At 46.7% G+C, this 24,993-nt stretch overlaps 10 protein-coding genes across 10 annotated transcripts; 5 read left to right on the top strand and 5 right to left on the bottom strand.

Annotated features, from left to right (window-relative positions):
* Positions 1-1,024, bottom strand: JR316_0007084 (2-methoxy-6-polyprenyl-1,4-benzoquinol methylase, mitochondrial; the record flags this gene model as incomplete). Its single annotated transcript, XM_047892827.1, has 3 exons — positions 1-232; positions 286-496; positions 550-1,024. The coding sequence occupies 3 exons, from the start codon at positions 1,022-1,024 to the stop codon at positions 1-3; spliced, it is 918 nt and encodes a 305-aa protein (XP_047748109.1).
* A 149-nt stretch (positions 1,025-1,173) lies between these two features.
* JR316_0007083 (rRNA-processing protein fcf2) lies at positions 1,174-2,284 on the top strand (the record flags this gene model as incomplete). Its single annotated transcript, XM_047892826.1, has 5 exons — positions 1,174-1,210; positions 1,273-1,510; positions 1,560-1,767; positions 1,821-2,003; positions 2,066-2,284. 5 exons carry the CDS (start codon positions 1,174-1,176, stop codon positions 2,282-2,284), a joined length of 885 nt encoding a protein of 294 aa, XP_047748108.1.
* Positions 2,285-2,449: 165 nt separating this feature from the next.
* JR316_0007082 (uncharacterized protein) lies at positions 2,450-4,677 on the bottom strand (the record flags this gene model as incomplete). Its single annotated transcript, XM_047892825.1, has 6 exons — positions 2,450-2,711; positions 2,766-3,663; positions 3,716-3,771; positions 3,828-3,989; positions 4,044-4,506; positions 4,551-4,677. The coding sequence occupies 6 exons, from the start codon at positions 4,675-4,677 to the stop codon at positions 2,450-2,452; spliced, it is 1,968 nt and encodes a 655-aa protein (XP_047748107.1).
* Positions 4,678-5,590: 913 nt separating this feature from the next.
* Positions 5,591-5,999, bottom strand: JR316_0007081 (UPF0390 protein; the record flags this gene model as incomplete). Its single annotated transcript, XM_047892824.1, has 3 exons — positions 5,591-5,633; positions 5,689-5,786; positions 5,856-5,999. 3 exons carry the CDS (start codon positions 5,997-5,999, stop codon positions 5,591-5,593), a joined length of 285 nt encoding a protein of 94 aa, XP_047748106.1.
* A 217-nt stretch (positions 6,000-6,216) lies between these two features.
* On the top strand, positions 6,217-7,571 carry JR316_0007080 (NADH-ubiquinone oxidoreductase 40 kDa subunit, mitochondrial; the record flags this gene model as incomplete). The annotated part of the gene is made up of 7 exons (XM_047892823.1): positions 6,217-6,252; positions 6,307-6,451; positions 6,500-6,594; positions 6,651-6,742; positions 6,801-7,045; positions 7,107-7,162; positions 7,224-7,571. 7 exons carry the CDS (start codon positions 6,217-6,219, stop codon positions 7,569-7,571), a joined length of 1,017 nt encoding a protein of 338 aa, XP_047748105.1.
* A 466-nt stretch (positions 7,572-8,037) lies between these two features.
* On the bottom strand, positions 8,038-8,548 carry JR316_0007079 (Mitochondrial import receptor subunit TOM22; the record flags this gene model as incomplete). Its single annotated transcript, XM_047892822.1, has 2 exons — positions 8,038-8,118; positions 8,177-8,548. The coding sequence occupies 2 exons, from the start codon at positions 8,546-8,548 to the stop codon at positions 8,038-8,040; spliced, it is 453 nt and encodes a 150-aa protein (XP_047748104.1).
* Positions 8,549-8,785: 237 nt separating this feature from the next.
* JR316_0007078 (uncharacterized protein) lies at positions 8,786-12,078 on the top strand (the record flags this gene model as incomplete). The annotated part of the gene is made up of 17 exons (XM_047892821.1): positions 8,786-8,822; positions 8,879-8,978; positions 9,031-9,073; positions 9,132-9,137; positions 9,193-9,221; positions 9,272-9,358; positions 9,464-9,490; positions 9,547-9,702; positions 9,753-9,848; positions 10,030-10,373; positions 10,434-10,454; positions 10,507-10,559; positions 10,651-10,881; positions 11,035-11,235; positions 11,295-11,516; positions 11,579-11,902; positions 12,025-12,078. The coding sequence occupies 17 exons, from the start codon at positions 8,786-8,788 to the stop codon at positions 12,076-12,078; spliced, it is 2,031 nt and encodes a 676-aa protein (XP_047748103.1).
* A 1,672-nt stretch (positions 12,079-13,750) lies between these two features.
* Positions 13,751-15,899, top strand: JR316_0007077 (uncharacterized protein; the record flags this gene model as incomplete). Its single annotated transcript, XM_047892820.1, has 4 exons — positions 13,751-13,907; positions 13,968-14,161; positions 14,226-14,441; positions 14,547-15,899. 4 exons carry the CDS (start codon positions 13,751-13,753, stop codon positions 15,897-15,899), a joined length of 1,920 nt encoding a protein of 639 aa, XP_047748102.1.
* A 2,165-nt stretch (positions 15,900-18,064) lies between these two features.
* Positions 18,065-19,619, bottom strand: JR316_0007076 (uncharacterized protein; the record flags this gene model as incomplete). Its single annotated transcript, XM_047892819.1, has 3 exons — positions 18,065-18,812; positions 18,867-19,366; positions 19,425-19,619. The coding sequence occupies 3 exons, from the start codon at positions 19,617-19,619 to the stop codon at positions 18,065-18,067; spliced, it is 1,443 nt and encodes a 480-aa protein (XP_047748101.1).
* A 3,564-nt stretch (positions 19,620-23,183) lies between these two features.
* On the top strand, positions 23,184-24,825 carry JR316_0007075 (Alternative oxidase, mitochondrial; the record flags this gene model as incomplete). Its single annotated transcript, XM_047892818.1, has 10 exons — positions 23,184-23,400; positions 23,463-23,608; positions 23,671-23,853; positions 23,910-23,993; positions 24,044-24,060; positions 24,113-24,160; positions 24,221-24,303; positions 24,360-24,435; positions 24,495-24,539; positions 24,594-24,825. 10 exons carry the CDS (start codon positions 23,184-23,186, stop codon positions 24,823-24,825), a joined length of 1,131 nt encoding a protein of 376 aa, XP_047748100.1.
* Positions 24,826-24,993: the final 168 nt, after the last annotated feature.

The raw sequence follows: 24,993 nt of genomic DNA, 5'->3' as shown, positions 1-24,993 counted from the left end.
CTATAGCTTAACACCGGTATGAACGCATGCAATACCACCCCACTGATCTGTCCAGGCTCCTCCGTCAGCGTCTTTCCCAGTGGAAAACCCAGCATCTCTGATCATTTGAGCAAATTCTTGTTGAGGAGGAAACTTGCGGATAGACTCCACCAAGTATTGATATGAGTCACGATCTCCTGCCAGAATGGTGCCAAGTAAAGGGATGACAGTAAATGAATACTGATCATATAACCTATGAAGAGCTTGCTGTCAGAAGATGGTTAGGAAAGCAATGAATGCACTAACGTGCTCAATAGAGGGTTGTTCACTTTGCTGAACTCGAGGCAAGCAAAAGTCCCTCCTGGCTTCAAGACACGGTATGCTTCGCGTAATACAGCTGGGATATCGGTGCAATTGCGAATCCCAAAAGCAATTGTATATAGGTCATATGTGTTATCTTTGAATTTTTCTGCACCCAGATCCTGGGCATTTGATTCATGAAAAGATATCTGTGGTGCTAGAAGGGTTACGGTTGATAAAGGATAGAATAGTAGCGCGGCAGTCACTCACTATTGTGATACATAGTTTGCTTGAATCTCCGGTAACCTTCCTTCAACATTTGAGCATTGATATCCACGACATCCACAGTGGTCTCCCTGTCGTAATAGTTGTCTTTGGCGTAGTCCAAAATTCGAAGTGCGATGTCGCCCGTTCCACCAGCCACATCTATACATTTCAAAGGTCCCTTTCGGCCAGGCCTCAGGGACGACACAAAAGAGTCTTTCCACAACCTATGAACACCGAAAGACGTAGCATCGTTCATCAGGTCGTATTTCGAGGCGACTGAGTCGAATACATTTTTAACAAGAGTTTCTTTGAGGTCTTCAGGGACCGTTTTGAAACCAAATGACACGGTTTTAGGCTTCGCGTCAGCGCCACCACCAGGCTGTGGACTGCTGCTCTGCTGCTGAGATCCTAAGGAGTGATTGAACCGAGTTGATGAGGCAGGTCGCCCTATTCTCACTCGAATTGCGGTTCTCAGCATAGTTGGAGGTAGAAGAGGGTGTTGGTGTCGGGACGCGTCTAGTCACCAGTGCGCTCGGAGTCGGAGGTGGTAATTTCAGTTCACGGTCCGAACGGTCAATCAATTTATAAATTGCCACTTTGGGACCATCATCCTTGTAAAAAAACATCATGAACGTTAACGCAAAGGGAAAAGAAAAAGCTATTGGTGCGTTAATCAATGCGTTGCAAAGTTTATCATATTGACAATCTGATTAGACCTGACTGTAGAGGAGGAAGAGGAAGTTTCTGAGGAATCTGACTCAGATATTTCGTCTTCTTCGAGCGTAACCTCAGATTCAGATTCAGATTCTTCTGAAGACGAGGAACCAATCACACAAGAATATCTCAATTTACTCTTTGAAAAGGCACGTAAGAATGCAGAGGATGCCGAAAAGCGTTCACAGGCCATATCGGATGAGACGGGGAAAGAAGAAGAAGTCATCACACTCGACGACGAAATGCAGATGTAAGTAAAGTCAGACCCTTAGAGAGACGCTTCGCTTACAGGTTACTAGACCTTTGCCAAAATTAAATCCAGGAAAGCTTCCTGCCCCTTACATACAATTGGGAGAGACCAGATTCGACGGTCCATCATCCATACGAGACCCAGAAGTTGAACGCACCGAGAAAGCAACTGCCTCAATGTCGGTCCCTGCTCCCCCATTACCCCCAGCAGAACTTTCGAAATCAGGAAAGCCGCTCACGAAAAAGGAGAGAAAACAGGTACTTTCCTCTTTTTCAACTTAAGCACTCCGACCTGACGCTTGATAAACTAGATAAAGAATAAAACAGCTGGTCCAGATTGGTTTGACCTTCCCGCACCATCTGAAGCAGACCTTCCACGCCTGTATCGTGAAGTTGAAGCGCTGCGTTTACGGAACCAACTCGACCCCAAACGCTTTTACAAGAAAGATGAAGGTGAAGGCAAAGGTATCAAAGGCCTTCCAAAATATTTTGCGGTACGATTTCAAACTTTAACAATTTCTGATTCGTCAAATTTAATAAAATGTCGATGGTTCAGATTGGCACTATATTGCCTTCTAAAACGCCATTTGGGACGCCCAGTGGCGATAATCTCACTCGTGCTAATCGTAAGAGAACTCTTGTGGACGAGTTGGTGGACGACGCAGAGGCCAAGCGTTACGCCAAAAAGAAGTTCGAAGATCTGCAATCCGTTCGTGGAGCAAGGGGCAAGAATACTCTTCATGCAAAGCAAGCTGCACGGCGACCAAAGTGGTAATGCTGCCCTCTACCTCATATATACCATCCTTCCTATTTTTATAATGCACTGTGATCACGACACCGAGATGGAACCCAACGAACTCGAGTTCACTAATATTATACAGAATAGGAATGAAGGTGTGGAAAATATACATGGGCCCAGAAGCAATAAATGACGAGGATATTAACCCAACCGAACACTTTTGACGACCTTGCTGATACCAGATTTCTCTCCATCGTATTTCCCACCTGATTCTGCCAGGCCCCCTTTGTACACAGCTTTTTGAGATGCGAGCTTTTTCTTGGCCTTTTCGTATTTCTCCCTTTTCTTGACGCGAGGATTGCGAACACTCTTTGGACGATGAGGGGTGAGACCTCTGTTGGTAAGGATTGCCCGAGTAAGGGAGCGAGGACCTCCTGCTCCTTCTGTATCGTCGAGTGGTACTCTGAAACCAGTTGAGTTACGGTTTTTGGGTTTTGAAACAAAGTGATAAACATACCTGGCCAAACCATGGGCCTCTTCGTACACGGCCTTTTTCTTTGATTTTTCCTCCTTGGTGCGCTTTTTAACTAACTCATAGTAGTCGTCAGGACTATCATTACCATCATCATCATCTCTAGATCGTTTTTCGCCAACTTGAGGTTCTGAGTCTTCATCATCTAACGCAGCGCCGACCTGATTATTAGCTCTGATAGCCGCCTCGCGAACAAGACGTGCATCTTTCTCTTTCTTCCTTTCCCGATATGGGATATCATCGTCTCCTCCAGATGCTGCATTTCTGGCTCCTTGCCGTCTAGCACTAGCACTTTCAATCTTGTTCGTATGGAAACGAAGGGATTTTTTCCTAGCGGTTTTATCGGCAGCATCCACAGAGTGTAGAGAAAGGTCTTCGCCATATGCGTCAACAGCGTCAGCGGCAGACTGTCGGCGAGTCGAGGAAGTTTTGGAGGTCGTGAACTGTGGCTCGACCAAGTCAAAGATCGGAGTAACAATTTTAGGTTCTGTATCTTTATCTTTTTCGACGGTCTTTCTTTTTTTCTTCGGTGGCTTGTTAACCTTCTGTTCGGATATCTGAACAGCTTCAGCATCCTTGATAAGGTCGGCAAGTTCGTCTGGATCGAGGTCTTCTTCACCATCGTCCATGCGCCAAATCTTTTCGCCATCGGCCAGAATTTGATCCATGTCCATTCCGGAATAATCCTCATCCTCGTCCTCGTCTTCCTCAGAATCTGAGGCAGCGAAGTCCAAGTCCTCTAGAGTTTGGAGAGACTGCTTTAAGGTAAGTAAGCGTTGTAGGATTGGATGTGATTGTAATAGTGCAGGACGTTGTGAGTACTTCGCGGAAGATCGTAAGTGAAGATAGAAAGCCAGAGTTGTGCTATACGATAGCAGTGCCTCTGTATTTAAAGAATCAGAAAATATTCTGTTCACTGAAGCTTTGGAACTCACGATAGTGCAAATGAATCATTCCTAGGCTGAGTGTGTCAGGATCTTCAGCTTCCAGTCTATTCCGATTGTGAACATTAGATTCAACGCCCATAAATTTCGGAAAGGTGCCCACTTTGTAATTTTGTCGCGTGTCTTCTGAAGGTTCCTTGCTGTTTCGTCCCAGTCGCGTGCAAGGGCTAATGCCTCGGGACTTGTCTTCTCCAGATGGCGCAGAAGAGATTTTTTGTCCGTGCCAATTGAAGGGAGGATGGAAGGTGCAGGTTCAAGTATATCCCTTGTAAACAGTATTAAGACCGTAATAATTCTAAGGCGAACACGAACAGCTTACTCTGTTTCATTCCGTTTTTCTACTTCAGGTTTGTCGTCCAGTCCAAAGTCGTCGTCTTTTAATTCTTCACGAGTCTTTTTTTGAAGACGTTTGGCTTCTTGTTCTTCCAATTCGTTCCCTTCCTCGTCGTCTGATTCGAGCTCATATGCATTGGACGCGTAATAAGCTCCACGACCCTTTCCCCAGCTCTCCTCCTCCTCTTCCTCAGATTTGTCGCTATCTTCCAAAGCTTTCTTTTTCTTTTTCTTCGTCTTGCTTGCCTTCTTTTTCTCCACAACAGGCTCCTCATGTGCTGCAAATTCTGCTTCATCTTCGAGGTTGTCAACATCATCATCTGAGTCACTTTCTATACCCTTCAGAGCAAAGACTTCGTCGTCGTCTTCATCACTGTCGAAATGGTCATCGCCATCTCCTTCAAGTAGGATTTTGTCCTTATTTGAATGAACTTTGTGTAATGACGCGTCTTGTAAGTATGATTAGAGTTACAAAATCTAGCAGTAAGCTCACATTGATCCTCCTCATCCATTGGGATATCATCTCGTGTATTCCATTTTTTCACTTTGCTGTCAGACTTTTTAAAAGCCTTCGGCTTCGATCCACCGTCACGGCCCTTGGGAACACGTCTACGAGGCATTCTAATAGAATGACTTTATCATTGGGATAATGCGATATGAGCAATAAACGTTAGGAAGTCGTACCTCCAGTGTTTAGGCAGGCAATGAGCTTAGACTTTGTTCAAGGTCAAGGACTCAAGACAATTGGAATCAAAATGTATTATGTATCACGTGATATACTATCAGAATCCGGTCCGTCGTTACCGGTTCATGACCCACAACTCAACTCCCTCTGTAGCGAGGATCTGCCCAGGTGACAGCGATAACAGATAATTAACTCTCTGAAGAGTGTGTTTTTGAATTACATCTTCCGTGTGATAAAATTTAGTTTCAAATGCATTGCCCCACCGTATTGATTTGGATTAAGAATCAAAACGGAGAAATTTTCAGGGATAGTGCGTTGTTTCAATGACTGTGGTCTAGTAGTAATACGTTATATCCAGTAGCATGAACCGAACCATCCGTTTGTGAATACAAATACAGCTTACCCTGGTTTGGAGTTGGACACCAAAAAACCTAGTCAGGCGAATATGCGAGGACTTCGGGTGTAGGGAAATGAGTCACTTGACTGGCGTGTGTGTTTATGGGATATGAAATCTCATTTCCGATGTGTGACAATTGGTGGCCAAAAAGCGCCAAAAATATGTTACGGATAGATTCACATTCTGGCTTGCCATGGAACCTCCTCTTCCTTCCCCAATAGATGGCCAATGTGTTGTATTTTAGGTGATCAGGGTCATGAAGGTTATAGCAAAGGAATTAGATCTTGGGACCAAGCGCTTGGACGGGACATTGCTGTCATTCACAAATGAAGAGAATCATACAACCTGGCAAGTTTTATTGAGTCAGAAATTAATGAAAACATATGATGAACAGAAACCATAATTGACAGACCCATACGTTTGGAAGACATGAAATGTACACCGCTCAATGTCATTTACCGGTCTTACTTTTCGTCTTTGAAGAACCAGAACTACTATTATCGGAATTTTAAGTTGATTTTGAGTATCACCAAAGAATTGAATACTCACGTTTGGGGAGCAGTGTTTTTCATGATAGTCAGTGGGCCAGAAGAAGCAGCCGACACCATCTGTTGCTCAATTGATTTGTTGATTTTTGCCGTTAGCTCCTACAGAGAATGAAAGTTATTTGGGCAAGACTCGGAGGGTTTAGTCAGTTGTTTTCCCCCACTACGAACCTTATGCATCGCCGCTTGCTTCACCAACAATGGTTTTTTGGGAGCGATAGAACGTTTCCCCTTCTTCGTATTGGCAGCCGCTTTTGCAGCCTGTCTCGAGTTTGCAGCTTTTGCAGTCAAGCCTTTCGTTTTTCCTTGCACCATGTTAGAAAAGAATCAAACAATAAGATCTAAGCAGCCGAAGAGTTGAGGAAGAGTTGGATCAAGTTGGAAAGCCTTTGCATCAATGTGACGATCGCGACGTACAGTAAATGCTAACAGATCACGTGAACCTGTGAACGTCTACCTCCCGCCCTTGACCGACTTGCTCTCAACAGACTGATTGAAGGACGGGCTAGGGATGTTGACCACCACGCCCACAATGCTGCGTCTCCAGCGCACGGTTGTGATAGGAAAGGTATGTATACAGAAAACAACATTCTTTTTAACACTAAACTGACCTATCACCCAGCGCGCGTACCATGATCTTGTAACTTTGCCAGGTAACAAACCCATCGTATCTTCTGGACCTCCTGGCTACAGCGGAGTCTCTGGCCATCGTGTCACCGTTTTTGGGTGCACTGGATTTCTGGGAAGATACGTTGTATCGAAACTCGGTGCGTTGTTAGGCCATTCTTTACGCGGAGCTAGCTGACCCTCTGCAGGCAAAACGGGCTCTCAGGTCATTGTACCGTACCGCGAGGAGGATGAAGCGCGATTCTTGAAGCCTATGGGGGATCTTGGACAGATTGTTAGAATGGTTCGCTATTTTCTTTTTTTGGAAAATCAATAGGACTTGAATACTTCGTCCTCCAGGAATGGGATATCCGAGATGAGAAGTCCATTGCAGAGTGTCTGCGGCACTCTGATACCGTATACAATCTTGTTGGCCGGGAATATGAGACCAAGTAAGCCTCCTTATTCCCCCTTTCCTTCACCTTGTCAAACGTAAATAACTTCTATTAGAAATTTCGATTTTCGCTCTGTGAATGCTGTAGGTCCGGAGAGGATCGCAAAGCTGGCTGCGGAATGTGGTGTATCACAATTTATCCATGTGTCCCACCTGGACGCCTCCAAAGACTCGAAGTCCAAATTCTATCAAGCCAAAGCTGAGGGTGAAGAACTAGTTAAGGCTGCTTTCCCCTCGGCCACCATAGTGCGCCCGGGTCCGATGTTTGGTTATGAAGACAAACTTTTGACCAACATGGCGGGTATGTTGATGGAATTGCTTGCGTTTGCGTCACCGTTCATTCTGACAAAATTCTACTTTAGTCTGGCCCATCTGGTGGAAGTTGAACCACGGTCAAACTAAAATAAGACCTGTTCATGTGAGTGCGATTTACTAGAATGTCAACCATGAAGCCCTTCTGAATTTTCTGTTTGGATCAGGTATTCGATGTTGCTCAAGCATTGGTCAATCTGTTGACCCACCCTCAATATTCGAAAACACTGAACCTCCCCGGCCCGTCCACCTTGTCGTACGAATATCTTTTGGACCTCGTTACTTCCGTGACACTGCAACCTCCTTCTCGTGCACCTGTGGTCCCCAAAGCACTCGCCAACTTGCTCGCCAAACTCGGGCAAAATGTGTGGTGGCCCACTCTTAGCCCTGACGAGGTAACAAGAAGATATATTGACGATGCGGATACTCCCGGAGACTGGGAGGCGGTTGGTGTCGAGCCGTCAGAAATAGAGGCTCATGCGATCACATATCTGCGCCGTTATCGTTCAGCGTGAGTGGATTTAACACGCTAAATTGTGCCGTTCGGCAGCTGACAACGTATCAGGGACAATTTCGTTCGACCCACCGTGTTCCCAACCCGCCCGAGGGCTGTCGCTGTAAGTCCGCTTACGAAAAATGGGTGATGATTTTACTGACATGGGCGTTTTCGTTATTTGAAGGCTGACGAGTATTAATACGAGTAAGTAGAAAAGGGCGCACTTATAAATAGAGTTTTATATTCAAGTAACTTGAGTGCCGTTCCTGAGATACGCAAGTCATGAAAAAAAGTTGCGCAGCAGTAAACATTTAGGACGTGGCAGCGCGGGTCTCACACTCGAACCGACGGCACATGGTCGTCAAAAAGAGATGGGAGTGCTGGGGATAACCCAGATGAGCAGTCATGAGAACTGAATACAGGTGTTGGGAGTAAAATAAGACAGTATATAAGTAGGACAAAATCGGCGTCTTGCGAAAGCGACTTTAGAATCCTGGCGGCACGAGCCCTTTTGGCTGTCCGGACTCCGCTCCTGGCTGTGAGGGGTAGAGAGAAGGGGCCATCATCTGGAAAGAAGCAGAGGGTCAACAAATAAACTCATGGGAAAGAGGAGGAGAAGCCGACCTGTTGGGCGCCTTGCTGCTGCTCGAGCATCTCCTTCTCCTGCGCTACGGCCTTGGCTTCGTCTTCGACGACAAGGGCAAGGGGGAGCCCGACGAGGAGGGCGGAAGTTGTGATGACCCAGACAATGTTGCCAATCACTTTTGAGCTCTTCTTGACGAAAGAGGCGGTCTTTGAAATACGGGTGGCGATACTGTGCCGCGTCGTCGGAGGAACGATGTCTTTGAGGGCAGCGACACGGTCGAAAAAGGACTCGTCAACAGAGACGTCGGACTCTACAGAGGAGAGCGAGACGGAGCTGGACGACCTGGACGACGAGGAGGAAGCATAGGGGGAGTTGGACTCCTTCTCCTCGACAATTTGAACTTTGACCATGATGATGTGTGAGGCCTGAGGTGTGAGGAGTGTGACCGAAAATGGGTGATGTGGGAGCGTGACAAGTCGGTACCGGTATGCAGGGTCACGGACGTCGGATCCGGAGATAGTTGCTTAGATAATGAAAAGTAGCAGATTGTGTTCTCAGTGGGTTTGCTTTGCTTGTGCTTGGCCTTGTCCATTCATCATCCTATATATACCTGAACAGAGCTAATCTCTGCCCCGAGTCTGTCACCGATGCAGCACGACATCCACTATCCCAACCAGCAGCAAGGTCCGTTTTACTTCCCTCGTCGGCCCCATCTATCCCATTGACGCCCACATTTCTAGGTCTTGTCTTGCCCACACCCTCCATGCAGAATCAGATCCACGAACTGGCAAAAACACTCCCACCTCCACGGAAACAAAATACTGCTTGCGATGCCTGCAGGTGCCCACTTTTCTTCCTTCGTTCACTCTCCCATCCCTTATGCTTTCCGTAGGGCGCGCAAAGTCAAGTGCAATCGTCTGCCTGGCCAGGACAAGGTGCGTCTGTTTGTTGTGTTTATCAATTACTGGACTGACCATCTTTGATTTCTTTCAGTGTCAGGTAATTTCTCATATCATCATTTGATCATGCCGAGAGCTTATCGAGTCCTGTGAAGCATTGTCTGTCCAAGAACTATGCCTGCACGTACGCACTTCCCAGATCTGCGTTGGTTGTTCGTGCTAAATTTCAGTCAGACATTTTGTTCAACAGGCAACTAGCGAAAAGAAACGCAGCTCTGCAACTAGTCGCCGGCCCCGAAATCTGAGTTCTGCTGGTGCAAAGTATGTAAAACTCTTCTTACGGCCTTTGTAACGGAGCCGTCGCATTCCGCGATGAACATCTCTATTCAAGGTCGGAGGAATTTTTTGTTGACCATTTATCAGCAGTTCATCTACCCATACTCCTCCAAAATAGTTCGTCCTTCTGGCTGTTTGCCTCGGCTTCAATCCCCGTTGACGGTGTTTCACAGTGCATCTCCCGGTCCTGATGCCCCATCTTCCCCATCCACAATGACACAACAGAACCAACCCCTTATGGTGCGGTACGGTTTTTTTCCGCCACTGACCTTGTCGACACCTACACACGACGTCCTTAAGTTTGTGTTTGCTCCGCCTGACCAACCAGGGTATGCATTCTACGCACACGACTCTGCTGTCTGCTCATCGACACATACAGCAGCTCCATGTCTTCTTCACCATCGCAAGGCGGTTCAAAATATGATATTTGGGGCGATATGGCCTTCAAATTAGAAGATGCGAAATTCAGATCAGAGTACGTTCATCTTTCTCACAGTTAGATTTTGTTACGCTGCTCTCCGAGGATTTATTGTTCTTCTTGGTGAGAGGTTATACTCTGCTCTACATCTCGCACAATGATCTGACTTTATTGCCTAATTTTCGTCCACACAGTGTATCTACATCTGACAACCAATTCCCTCATTTTCTTTCTCCAGGTTTGCGTTGGACCTCGTGGAAGTCTTCTTTCAGATAGTACATACGCGTCTTCCCCTCCTTAATCCCGAACAGTTCCGGACACGTCTTCAGCTGCAAGGTTCAGCTGTTTCGAGCAACACTCCGCCTCTGCATCCTGCTTTAGTAGCCACTGTGCTTGCGTGGGGTACCAAATTCTCGGAGCATCCTCTTCTAGTTGCTGACCGCCGACGGCCTGGTGGGCAAAGCTTGTTGGCAAAAACCCTCATCGATCGAGCGCGAGACCTTGCGGAAGCTTTGAAAGTCCATCGTATTCCTTCATCAGACCATGTGGTCATTTCTTTGTTACTTGAACCACTTCAAAATCGTCAGTTATTTTCTAACCAATTGTTCTGTATCACTATTTCTAATCTGGTTTTTCTCTCAGAAAACCCTGAAGACCCACTTGGTAATTTAATTATCCGAAAAGAAGTGCTTTTTTATGTCTAATAGGTTAATAGGGTTCCACGGATTTTGGCTAACTTCGGCAACGCGCCATTTGCTTGATCTCGGTGTGAGTCTCTCTTATTATTTTCCTTAGTCTCTCACCTATCCGTCAACTATGAATTAACGATCACATATTAACTCTTATGCCACTTAAATAGATCAATCATAAATCAGTGATGGCGAACATACAGGATCCAGAAAGTCGTGGAACTATGATCTTTGCCTGGTGGATGACTTGTATCAGTGATGCATACGCCTCAGCTTATTATCGAAGAAAACCTGTTCTGGATGATGATGATTACGATATTGACTTCTACACTGTTGACCCGGTCAACATGGAAGTATCCGACGGACAAGCCCCAATGCCATCTCCCAGGGAACAATTAGAGGTACGAAAACTCCTTTCAGCTGTGTCAATTAGTTTTGTATGATTGAATGTGCCGTCGCCGCCTTTTTCTCTACAGTTTCTGGTATGTCTTAAACATCCCGTCACCTTCGATGGCATCGGAAATGAATTGACTTTAATCAAAATATATGATTAGGGATATTATCGGGCCGCCCATTCTCTTGCGCGGACAGCTCGCCAGATGTCACGACAACTTTGGAGACCTGCCACCGATTCTGATGGCATTTCATTTGAGAACCTGTGCACTTTCGCTAAGGCTCTGACCGAATGGAGAGAGGAATATCTCAATCTCGTCGGCGTTCCGAGTAATTTCGAGGGGGAATGGGATTTTGTCTCCGTGGGTACTCTACTTGACAGCCCTCGCCATGTGTCTCATTTGTCCTTGTTCAATTTTAGGCCGTATCGTCCTGCGCTAGTGATGCTACTTATCACGTTATGTGGATCATTTTATTCAACGCGCTAGACGACTTTGGTATCAAAGAGCTCAACGCGGGAGGAAACCTACCCCACAATCATGCTGCCATCGATGATGTGAAACGTAAAGTAGCCGACGAAGCATTGCATGGTGCTCTGCGTATTGCAGGTCTCGCAGGGGTCTTGACATCGAACGGGTACCTTGTAAGTTGGCACTCCGCCATCCATATATCAACTTAAATGGCGATGCTAAACATCCTATCTAGCGATTGGATCCGGCAGTTATGCATATCAGCTGTATTCTTGCTGGGACTTTGTTGGCAAGACTTGGGCGCCCCGAAGTTGCGAACTGTATAGCAGGCTTGAAGCAGTATAGTTATGCATATGAAGAGGCTGGAGACCAGGCCAATGAAATGAATCGATTGTTCAACAGAGTGCGTATGGGAGAGCAGGAACTCCACCATATGGCATCTGTTGCACCGCGTGTAGGAGGATCTCCGCCATCCTCATCATCACCGCACTCACATCATGGACACGGTATGATGGTGGACGACACAACGCATCTTAGAACGAACGGATCATCATCACATGTACGTAAATGATATGTTTGTCGTCATTTTCTCCTTTGGGTCTTCCCGACATTATATTTTCTTTCTGTTTTAACTCTTCACATTGCTGTGCTCTGACATTTTGGCTTCCTCCCATTCCACAGGTCTTCTCCCAGCCTGCCGGAAACTTCTCAAAACCGTCCATATATGGACAATGAACGTAAATAGCCGAACAGGCTTCGTGAAACCCCTGAATCTCCCCGGATACAATCTCACCTTGACCTTCAGATCTGCTTGTAATTTTTGAATTGTCTCTTGATATACCTGGATATACCTTTTGTTATCGCACATTGTGTTAACCCTTGCTTTCCGATGGACTATATTTTTCTTTAACCCCGTGCTTTCCGTTGCAGGATTTGTAATTTTGCTTCCGTTTTGAATTTCTTGTTTTACTTTCCCCACGTCCTTCTTTTGAAACTTTTTTTTTTCACTTTTGTTTCCGCCGAGACCCTGCATTGAAACTGCATTCTATCCTTTATTTATTATGACCCTTCTTGCTGTTAAAAACCCCATACGGCCACTGGACATTGGGATTTAATGGTATTTTGGGTCATAACATATATGGTTGGAGTACATACGCACAAACTGAATACTTGCAATAGAACTTGAAAATGTAAAGATAACAGTCTTTTTTTGGACGGATGTTCCTGTTTAATGTTTGTCGCAGGTTTTATGAGTACGACATATGTGTAACGGGGAACATCTGGGTGGGTCATCCTACAGAACGACATTAAATACCAGATTCCATAAATGAGTCTTTGATTCCATAAGGGCTCCCATTTTACTTTCCCGAAATGGGGTTGGATGTTGAACCTAAAAATAAGCGCCCACTGAAATACTGAGGGCATCTGAATTGTTATCAGGCGATAAAAGTATTTTACCTGTCAAAATGCTTGCAAGGGCATTCAGGAAGCGAATAGGCGAGAAATAGGGATACATAGAGAGATATCCCTGACGTCGGCAAGGTCGCACACTAGGCGCGCTACGTAAGATCGTCTCTGAAAAAAGGACCTTAGGGGCGACGAGTGGGACTTTATAATTATCTATAGCATGTGGATAGGTATACGATAATCCTAATAGATTCAAAGATGCTGTTACATAGTTTCCGAAGTGGGCTTTATCCACTGAAAAAGTGAACCAAGCAGGCTTTGCAGGAAGCGTGTCGATCTGAGTATTCTATCGATGCCTTGTTTTGTTGGATGGACAAACCGCTGACATCTATATGTTCCTTTCGTGAGTGGTCAATTTCTTAACTAAAACTCCAGTTTCTCGATGAAAATTTAACCTGCCACTGGGCACCTGGTTACATTAAGCTGACGACACACAGGAGGGTGGATTTATGCCTCGGTTGCTATTTATTGAGAATCATATGGCTCACTGTCAAAACGCGGAAAAACATCACGATTTCGCGAAACTTTACCCTGATTTGCGGATATAAACGGAAAACTAGGCACGTTATATGGATTGTTTTCTAGGAAATCAAACCAAAGTCGCACGGAAAGTGATATATTTTGGCGGAATGGGTCACGAGTTTGATAGCAATGATGATGGCAACGGTCAACCAAAACGGTTGCCTTGTTCTGTCAACTCTCTCTCTTCTTTCCCTTTCGTTCGTCGTCGTCGTCGTTGTACTCTTTGGCCCTCACCGAAGGCTGCCCACATTCTTTTTTGACTTCTCTCGTTTTCCGACTGCAGGACCCGGCTTGATTGTTTTATATCCAAATCCTACATACCAACAAAAATCCTTCGACGACACGAATCCAGAAGAGCATAAAATTTGAAAACTTAAATTCAGCAGACATCACCAGAAATACATCGAAATCAGTGAATATGGCCTCCCACAGCAATGTTCGTTACCATCGTGCCGCTGCCGCTGCTGCCCAACGCAGGGCACCCAACCCTCAACTCGGATTTCAGCCCACTGCCCAGTTCACCGATCCGGCCAACGCTGGACCCACTGGGATCTTTGGAGGACTGCCAGACATTTGTGAGTCAACCTATGCTTCGTAGCTGGTCAAGGATTTTAATGTGAACAACTCGTCGCTAGTCCCTCCGAGGCCCGGCCCTCAGAATTCGATTTCCGATGATCTGCCTCTTACTCCGTCTGCTACTTCGTCCTCATCTTCAAGCAGCGCATCATCTACTTCATCCTCTTCGTCGTCTTCGGCCACTTCCAGTTCTTCGTCAACAACTCTCAGTTCGTCTAGCACCATCTCTTCCACGTCGACAACACCCACCGCTGTTAGTCGATCATCTAACACTATTATCTGTTTATTTGAGGCTCATTTATCTTATTGTAAACCAGACCAGACTGTCGTTAACAACTGCCCCTGTGTCGACTGCCGTTGTCACCGTCTCTATTCCACGCTCTTCTTCTGCAACTTTGTCAGCCCCTTCTGCCAGCAATTCTGCTGATAACGCGGACACTTCCAGCGGAATGAGCACTGGAGCAGTTGTCGGTGGAATTGGAGCGGGTGTTGTTGCTATTGCTGTTATTGGTTTCGCCGTTGCTTATTTCATCGTGCGTTTGTTTTTTTATTTTCCATTCATCACAGGAAATATTGACATATATTTCTTTCACCCTTCACCTTGCCTACTTGATCATTATTGAAAACCCCCAATCTAGCGTCGTTCACGTAAACGCGACTCGGAAGGTGCTTTCGATACCCAGAACTTTAGGCGTTCTGCAGTCCTTCTCGATGACCCTCCTACTCATGAAGACACGGTTGCACGTGGATATAACAACCCCCCTCCCATGGTCGAGCGCTATGCATCTCCCGCACCAACCTTTGGTACTCAGTATGGACACCCCGGCCCTGCTGTATATGGTGGAGATGAACATTACGACCAGTATGGCGCTGGCGGATATGCTGCAGGCAATGGAGCAGGGTATGGTTCTGCTGCCACGTACCAGTCCTTCCAACCTGGTCAAATTATGAACGTAGACGGTGGTATCCCCCCCGCACCAGCGAATCCCATGTATGCTACCCCTGCATATACACAAAACCCCTTCTCGCCTGCCATCTCCGTGCCAGATGAGTACAGGGACCAGAGCAACTACAACTATCATTCCAATGGACACCAGAACTACGAGTATTCGCAACATCAATCTGACCCATCTTTCCCTGCTCCCGTGAGCATTCCCCAGCCTGTACTTACCCGTCAACCTAGCGCTTCGGCTCCCCAGTATCCAAATCCAAATACTGGTGAAATTGCCTCTAACGATCCTCATCGTCCTTCTCCTCTCCAGCTCAAGCGTGAGAGTGCACCGGCTAATGATTACGTCGATCTGAACCGCTCTAGTGTCTCCCCCTACCAGGCTGCGCAGTATGTCGAAATATCGCGCAGGCTGAACGCGGACGTACCCGCCGGCCTGGCCACCGCTGACGTTGAACGCGAGCTGCCTATGCCGCCTCCCCCTGTTGCAGGAAGCGGAAACAACAGCCCTGGTCCCTTCGCAGACCCCGGGACTCCTCACACTCCCGGAGGTGCTCAGTATGCCATAGACAGACGCTACTCTGGTGATGCAGATATTGATGCCCGCGCGGAACCTCAAGCTCGCGACTTCCCCGCCCCTCCTTCACCAGTACACACCCCAGGATCTGCCTCGCGCTACCGTATTGACTCGATGCCACCGACACTCCCCGAAATCCACGTCGAGTCGCGCGTATCAGTTTCGTCAGTTGGCGTGGATGGCGCGGCTCTTCATTCGCAAGGTCTGGCACAAGGAGGGTTGACAACTGGCACGCGCTCTCAGTTCCCCACGACGCCCAGTCCCCTTGCGAGTAGCTTTGGATTCCCAAGCCCCGCTCCCAACGCGACTGAGTTTACTGACCCCAAGCACCCTGCTATTCCTCCCGCGGCTGCCAGTCCCTCCACTGCTACCCCACCTTCTGCTCAGCCTGCTGCACCTAAACACAAGAAGCAAGCAAGCATGCAGTCAGTCTACGATGCTGATGATGCATATGGTGGCTTCTAAGTGACGATAACCTGCTCTTTTGCACATCGTCCCACACTGTTACTGCCCGACTTCCTATTCCCTGTCTCTATCCTCCATCTTTCCTTATTGCTACATCTTGTGGTCCGACTTCGGTAACAACAACCCATATACCCCTTAACATTTACATTCCCACATTTATATCACACACTGGCTTTCTATCGTTTTGTTCATGCCACACCAATTTTTACGTTTCGACGCGCATATAACGTGCATCGTCTCTTTTTACTCTTTTTTTCTGACTGAACATATCATTTTTTCTGGCATATAGATAGATGCTATACCATGGCGACACCCCACAACGCCCTTTTTAGGTTGGATTTTCTTACTTTTAGCTTTAGGGATGCACCTTGCTTCAAGATTCGTCCAGCTTCAGCTGCCCCCGTTGATCGTGGGTAATATATGTGCTTGCTTGCAAGGCCATACACGTACACATATCCATGGTTGGTCAATAACGAACAATGTAAACTCAATTTCGATTTAAAGGAATGTATATTCTGGATAACAATGAACCCTATAAGATTTCATGACTGCCAGGCTGTGTCAAGTGTAAATCCAAGCCAGGGGCAGATAAGCCTTGCTGTGCTCGGTGTTCTCCTTCGGAATCCATCCTCGGTTCTTAAAGGGGTTTAATCGTCTGTTATTTCTCTATTGTGATCTCGTCAATTGCTCAGTGATCTCTTTGTTCTCACATTATATGTGGTTTTCCAAGCCTTTTCCGTCCCTTCGCGGGTTGCTGCTTTTTGGATTGATTTTGCTTGCTTATCGCATCTCAGAGACCAAACCCGGCCCGCGCCTACATTTTGTGTCTTTATTTTGACTTCGTTATCCCCTTCCTGCTCTTACTCCTTTGAACTTTCCTCCAGGCTGGACATGGTTCACAGTACTCTTCAATGCACGAATACTTGAAGAAATGGCAATGGATCGAAAATTCAAATTATTCTCTCTCCATTGCGAAATCCGTATGCTTTAGAATTTCTTCCCACAGAAAAAGCCACAAAATACTTGTGTCAATGCGACTCAGCCTTTTTTCCTATCCGGCGCTAATCGTTTGATGACATGATGCAACGGTGCGGTCATGGTTCATCAACGTTCATATGATGACTACAAAGTGTCCTTCTTTCGCAATATGCCATGGCTTAGACGTCGCTTGCGCCATTTGTGTTTAATGAAACTTGGAAAGAAAATTAGGCGGAAACTGCGACGAGATTATATTGACCATCCGCCTTTTTTGCTGAACCCAAACTTTACAGAATTTAGTCACAAGGGCGAGTTGTACGTTGCGGTTTACATTGAAAGTATACGAGATCGGAATTACTCTTGTGTACATTATACGTTATTCATTATGATCAAGTGGTGTTGTGTTAATGAAAGACTCGATTGATTTATCATCGAACAAAGTTCAGGAACGAGTGGCTGAGCTCTCTGGGCCTCGAAGAACAATAACATGAAAGAACGTATTGAGTGTGTAGCGATGAGTTAGGCTGGGCTCGGGGGTAGGACAATGGAAGCTCGGAACAAGACAAGACGCTCCACTGTACTATGAAACTTGTGAATGTGTGAGTGATTTTCAAATGGACGCTTGACATGACCATGAGGCTGGAGTAGAGGCAAGTATGGCGAGATGCAGAGAAGCCACTGGGAATCTAGGATTGGGTGAGCGAATTGTACGGACAGGGACGGAGTAAAGTAGAGGCGTACCCGCTAGTTCTTTTTGGTGTGCACGCCGCAGGAGGTTGAATTACCAGGGACCGGGGCCAGTCATTTCCATACGATGGAACGGCGATGATGATAATGCAAATGTATAATAAATTATTGTGGAAGGGCTACAAGTACAAGAGGTCATGGAAGTTCATACTGTCGGCGTACACTAAGGCGACGAAACACTCTTCGGTCGTAGGTTGCATTTTGTCGAAGAACGAAAGGCGAAGGAACGTAGAGAATACATGGGTGGAAAAATTGAAGGGGCATGGGTGGCATGCAATTAAAAGTACAGCGAAAAAAAGTCTGTTCGGATGCGGAATGGACATGATGATTTGGTTTTGAGCGTAAAGAGAATCCGTGAAAATTCGTAAAAGAAGGGCATATGATAGCAGCATTTCAATCCGTTCAAGGAAACCTATGAGCACGGCCAAAAAGTACACAAATCATCGTTCCCAGTCATGCCCCATGCTCAGATGCATAAGTGCACTCCTGATGTGCTCAAGCACGCGCTTTTCGGCAGGCTTTATGATTCCGCGGCCTTCGTTGTCGAAGAAAGACGCCAGTTTGTCTGCCGAATCCATTATGTGCTGAAGGCTGATGGTGGGCTGACGTGGCTCAGCCCTCAATTGCTCCCAACGCTCGCGAGCATCCTCTGCGGGCAAGAAAAGTGGGTAGAGCCGTTTGCCATAGTCCGGGGGTGCATTTTGCACAATGATGTCAGAAACAGACAGCAATTCTTCGCCGTTCTCCCCTGTCGTGTTTCTCTTCATCAGTTCTGCCAGTGAAGGACCCGGAGAGGGGGGGTCAATGGGTGGTTCCGTGTCAATAGCGTTGCTGCTCTGGGACGGGCGCAAAGAATTGTAAACTTCTACCTGATCGCTAAGAGGCACTGGTGCGTGAGGATTGTCCGGGGTTGGGTATGGCTGTTGGGTAGGAGCCTCAGTGCCGTACTTGAGTTTGTTCTTAATGGGTCCTTCGAGCCATTCTCCGCGTCGAATTTTGTAGCGATGTTTGAAGTTTTCAAGCCAGCCCGAGCTAGCTTTGAAATTGGTCAACCCGAGATTTTCGTCTTTGACTATCTGAAGAGCAGTAGTGCGGAGAAGCTGGTCTGTAATGACGGTGTTGTTGTTGTACCACTTGTACAGATAATGCTCGGATAATTTTAACTCTATGATGGGAAACTTGCTCCCCCTTTGTGAAAACAAATTAGCATAGAGAAAACAACGCAGAGAGCAGGGTATGTACCTTGATTTGGCACTGTTGCTTGCCTCCATAGCTGTTGAGATATTGAGCCATTTATCCTTGTGTTTGAGAATTTTGCTGACAGTGCTGCGCTCGCAGCCAAAACGATTGGCGATGTCCTCCTGACGGGCATGCTTTGCGTTGAGATGGTACAAACAGATAGCCTTTCGGTCTGCAGCCAGTAGGCGATGCTTTGTGTGCTTTTGAATGCGCCGAGTGGGCATCGCAGTCGATTGAGCACGAGGATAAGACGCGTCCTCGGAAGCCCCTGCAGACAAAGGGGATCGAGCTGATCCGGAAACAGAGCCAGAACCAGAACCAGAACCAGAACCAGAACCAGAGCTGAGGGCAGGAGACGGGATACGGGCCTCATCGAGCAAGGGGTCTATGTTGCGGGAGGGGTAGGGAGAGTACGGGGACGCCATGGAAGTGGAGGGAGAGTGAGTGTGATAGGGAAGCTGCATGTCCCTTTGTTCGGGAAAGCGGGCCGCAGCCTGGTCGACCTAAGACGGCAATTGATCAGCGAGTGACAAAAATGAAAAAACATAGACTGCTAAGTACCTCCAATTGTCTCCGCGCATACGCGACACTCATCCTGTTGTGGTGCGCAAATGGCTCCTGGAGGGTGAGATGAGGCAGCGGGCCTGGCGAGGGGTCGATGCTGGGGGCCGGAGAGGGATATGTGCGGCCTCCAAAATCATTGGCAGTGGAGGGATATGTGTGTGGAGGAGCGTACCAGTCGTATGGGGTCTGCATCGGGAATGGATGGATTGCTGTCGAATCGCGGGCGTTTATATAAAGTTTGTCGTTTTTCTATATTTTGCGTATCCGCAATCTCACTCTTTCCCTTTTTGGACAGTCTCCTCGTCTGGTTCTTGTAGTTCTCTCCGTCGCGCTTTTTTGTTTTATTTTGTTGGTGGCAACCGCTGTTCCTGTCTGACTCCTTGCAACCATTGACCTACGCCTCTCACACAACCGTAATCACTTCGTTTTCTGTGCAATTCACCAGCAATTGTTCTTCTTTTGGTTCTCCTTAATCCGGCGCTTCAGTCTTTCCCAGAGTCCGTTTCCCAAACATCTCTGCAATCCCTCTTGTTGTCTATCAGGTTCCTTGCCTCATAGCCTTCTTTGGTTCCATTGCCATTCAGGCCGTCTCAATTTTCTCCCAATAAGGCCCCACACGCGGCTCTCGTCTGGCTCTCGCTCTCTTGCTCCCCTTCTCCGTCTCCATTGGCTCCCATTTGCAATCTCAGGGATCATCAAAAATATAGCAAACTACTTTGTTCTTCGAACCAAGTTCTATTACCCGTTCTTCGTACCTGATCTTGCCAACTTTCTCATATACTTACGTCGATGCGGCTATCCATTTCTCCCCTCTTTTTGGTTCGCCCAGATCTCAAGTCTCTCTTGCGTGCGCTGGCTGTCGTTTTATGCTATTACCCTCGGAGATGAACCTACTATGCTGCTATCCTTGGATGGCCACGCCTATCATCCTGTCCAACGGCTTCTCGTCCTCCGCCTCATCGTCACGGGGCCCTTTCCGAATCTCATTTGTGCTTTGCTATCTCCATTCGCAACCCAAATTCCAAGCTCTGGGAGTCTACGTATCGTTATTTGTCTCGTAGCTTTTAAACCACTTTTTTGCTTCGCTTCCGTCTCATTGATCGATAAGTGTCCACCCTCGTTTACGAGGTATAATTGTCCCATTCCGATGATATGCCCGCTGGCATTTGTCTTCTTCAGACATTGCTCCCCAGCCTCGGTTCCGTTTCTATTTCTAGTTTACTCACATGTTTCCTCTCTCGTCAAGCTTCTCATTCGATTGTGCACCATTTCCTCGTCTCAGGAATGCGTTGTTTGACCAAAGCCTAACGAGCAGGTCTCCCATTCGAAACCAGGATAGTGAACCAGGGGTACGGCTACTATCTATTGACTTAGCTTCGTAAATGGTGGCACTCTCGAAGGTTATGATCGGAAAGAAGTTTCCTGCCCCGTGTGTTTCTTTATCTGTTTTGTTACAAACTCTAAATCCTGATCTATCTCACTCGACATAAAAGATTGCTTGGGAAGGGCGGGACATGTTGCTACTGCTACTTGTTACGTCCTCGAAAAAATATTTTGAACGCCAATGGGAACACATAGCCTATCCAACAATCTCAACGCACTCGTATCATGACCGGCCTCGTGCTGCGATCTTTCTCCCCTGGAACGCAAAATAAATTACCACCACCACCACTCGATCGCTCTAGCCTTCGCGGGCATGAATTCTTTGTGGGCGACGTCAGGACGGGACCACCTGGCTGTCCACCACAGGTCTATCGGTGTATCGGTCTTCGAACATTCGTTTCTCTTTTGACACCGGTCTCAAGAATTCAGCAAAATCTCTTATCCTTGGTCATCTATTCTATATTCAGCTCCCGCATCGATTACAATATTCTCTCTATTGCCGGTGGTTGTGGGTAGCTCACTTGCATCCTGGGGCCCAGAATTCAATAACTGTATCTCCCGGTCAATAACGAATGAATTGTAACTTTGACAAGCGCTAACAGAAGCATGAAAGGGCGTAAGCTCTTGCCTCCTGGACCCACCACGTGCATGGCGCGACGGAACTCGACGCCTCGTTTCTCCTGCGCAGTGTCCTCTGTGTTTTCGGATAAGGTCAGGTTCATTGAATTTACCCCCACGTGCGGCCTTGAGATTCGGACTACTCTCACGGAATGATGCTTCGAATGGTTTCGGATTGCTCTTTCCAAAGTGAAGCTTGGAGATGAAATCTCAAATGGTGGAGGGTTGCTGTAATAAACACACTATCTACTCTGTGGTGGTTTCTGAGAGATCGATTTCTTTAGACTAAGCTTAGAATAACGGAGCCATCTAGGTTTGATGGGAGATAGAACTGCAAGGTGGGGTGTCAGGGAAATTATTGTTTTGGAGACATCGGAGCGACAGATGTCGACAATTCATGTACTTCAATCTATGTATCCGGTTCAGCACCTCTTTTGAAGAGCCTTGTATTTTCTTATCGGCTATATTGACGCAATGCATCATTGATGACCTATCTACCGCACAAAACCTGTGTAACCCTCCTTACCAGTGAGATAATGATGTTTTGTTTAGGGACTCTGTGCCATGGATTGTCGATGCGATACTTCAAGTTGTGTCACTAAAAGCACTGGCATCTAACAATGGATCGCTTGACTTTCCAACTTTGCCCTCGCCTGAACGGATTATTCATGGACAGTGCATTAGAGGAAATTATACATGCGTGGATCTGATCAGTTGTCGATCGTGGATGGATCTCTGCAACCGGCCCCCGAAGATTGAGCAACATAACGTATACACAGTGCCTTCCCAGGCGTGTGTTTGAAGCAAGTAAGAAAATAGGGACTCCTCGTGTACTTTACGCTCACTCGCGGGCATTACCTTTATCATACCGCGCCTGCACGCCTGGCTTCAGGAAATACCGACTTACCTCTCTAGTGATCATTGCTAAAGTCATACTAAAATAGCATTTCACCCCCAAAGTGCAATCTATCTATAGGGAACACTACGTCGTTTACGTATTTCTTGGTAGCGATGGTTAGGAATCAAAACAAATATTCATATCTCAGGTAAGTTTCTTTCGGTGGGAGTTGAGCAACTTGTATTTTAGAAACGCTGTGAACTAGAACGCATCACGTCGCAAATACTCCCGCAATCCAATTTGCTGCTTGAAAAAATGCGTTATTCAGGTACATCGTTCAGGGAATAAGCCTCTGAGACGAAGGATGTTTGTCATATAGTGCTCTACCATTGTGCACAAGTCTTGGAGTTAGATTAATTGCAATCAAGAACGGGGACAGCCGCCGGTACGAATATCGCGGACCTCCAAAAGTTGCCTGTGGGATGCCATATGCGGATGTGGGATTCGCACAGGGACCAAGCCGAAGCGGATGCAAAATGGCGTCGGGGCACCTTGCCAACTTTTCCCATGTGTTTCTTGATGGGCTTAACCACAGTTCTCGACGCTCGTCCGTATCTGAGCGCTTGTACATGACCTGTGATATCGAGACTCTTTTTCTTTCTTTCTTGCTTCAAGAGCAAAGGATCGCGGAGTGATTACTCATAGGTCACGCGCCAGTGTCGGGGTATGACTCGTCTGCGGGTTATTTCGGAACGTGGAGGCCAGTTTTACTGAGACAAGGGCCCAAATTACACCGGGTCCAGAGGCTGCTCCCTGCATATAAAAACGGGCTACCTTTGTTACGCTGGGGTCGAATAACTTGCAGTTGATATTCGTTCGCAATTTGTTGCTTGCAGTCTACGCCGACCACTATTAGTATGATCAGGACGACCTTGATCAAGTCTACCGCATCACCCGCGCTTAGGCTCGGACTCTCTTCTTCACCACTACGAAGTAGAAGCGTGCTGGCTCTTACTCTGGGGAGCCACACCCATGTTTCTAGGCAGCTCTCGACCTCATCTATGCGGCCCAACGAGTCGATCTTGACTACAAAACAGAGCCACAATGAGTCTACTGAGGGACACAACTTGAAACGTACGCATAAAATTAAACTCATTAAGGGATTTTCTCATTCATACCGGGTTGGTGCTTTGCAGATGAAGTTCGTGAAGTCCCGCTGAAAGAAGGTACTGGTTCTCGGTTGACCCAACATGATGCAGTCAGCACTGTGCCCGTCATGGTTCGTGGTGATTGGGTACTATTCCATCCTGTTTATTCCCCCGAAGAATTGAAAGCTGTTGAGGTATGTTGGTTCATTTTCAATGGCATCTTCCATTATACAAACGCACCGCAACTGTCCGTCAGGTTCTCCACCGGAACCCTAAAACCTTAGGGGACAAGTTCGCTGCTGGTCTTGTGAAGCTTTCGCGAAGGATATTCGACTTCGTTTCGGGGTACAAACACAACACAAATCCCCCTGCCCCGGGTATGACACTTGAAGAACTTCGAAAAGCTGGTTATATGCTTTCTGAGAAACAATGGCTGGAGGTGAGGCAGTCAGGGTTTCATCAATAGCTCCTCCACCTGACCAACAAAATTTATAGCGTATCCTATTCTTGGAAAGCATTGCAGGTGTACCGGGAATGGTGGCCGCTACTCTTCGTCATCTGACAAGTCTTCGTTTGATGGTAAGTTTCAAAAAATTATCTGATTGAACATTATTCAATGGTTATCTTAGCGCCGGGATAGTGGATGGTCAGCTAAACTTAATGTGTTTTATTTATATTTCATCTAACTTTTCATCCAGGATTCACACTTGTTTGGAGGAGGCTGAAAACGAGAGAATGCATTTGATGTAGGTGTACCCACTTGCAATCAATATATATGTCGCCGGTTGACATGAATATTTTTGCAGGACGTTCATGACCCTACGACAGCCTTCAATCTTCTTTAGATTGATGATCTTGGGTGCCCAAGGGGTCTTTTACAATCTTTTCTGTGCGTCCTTAACGTTACAAAGTTTCAGACGTCATGCTCATTGTTATCTTTTTCAGTTTTGTCCTATTTGATTTCACCAAAAATATGCCATCGATTCGTCGGTTATCTAGAAGAGGAAGCCGTTGTTACATAGTAGGTTTCAGTTATGATGTTATTTATCAACGCCAAGGGATGTTGACCTTTTAATATAGCACACGGTGTATTGCCGACCTCGAAGCTGGAAAGATACCCGAGTGGTATGTGATTTTTTCATGGATACCTGTGTTTATACGTCTGATAATCACATTCAGGACCAATCTGCCGGCTCCTGAAATCTCCATCGACTACTGGCGACTCCATCCCGATGCGAAGCTCTTGGACGTGCTTTATGCTGTCAGGTCTGATGAAACAACGCATCGCTTTGTAAACCACAGTCTTGCGAACTTGAACCCCGCCACCGATGTTAACCCATTTGCTCTTCGGGAACCTGATATGCATGTCAAAGGCGCAAAAATAGAGCAAGTAATTTTGATCTGGCCTTAACTTTCTTTTAATGATTTTTGCGTTTAGATTCGAGCGCTCGGAATCTGAGGAATATGTGCAAAAGTCGCATGAACTGATGTGTCAACAACGCGCAAAAGAGTTATCTTCACAATAATTGCTAACTTACCTGCATTTTTTCCTCTTCGTTTTTTCTTTGTACAATATTCA

Source organism: Psilocybe cubensis, chromosome 6, assembly GCF_017499595.1.
Source record: "Psilocybe cubensis strain MGC-MH-2018 chromosome 6, whole genome shotgun sequence".
Taxonomy (NCBI): domain Eukaryota; kingdom Fungi; phylum Basidiomycota; class Agaricomycetes; order Agaricales; family Agrocybaceae; genus Psilocybe; species Psilocybe cubensis.
This window is presented reverse-complemented; position numbering and strand designations above follow the sequence as displayed.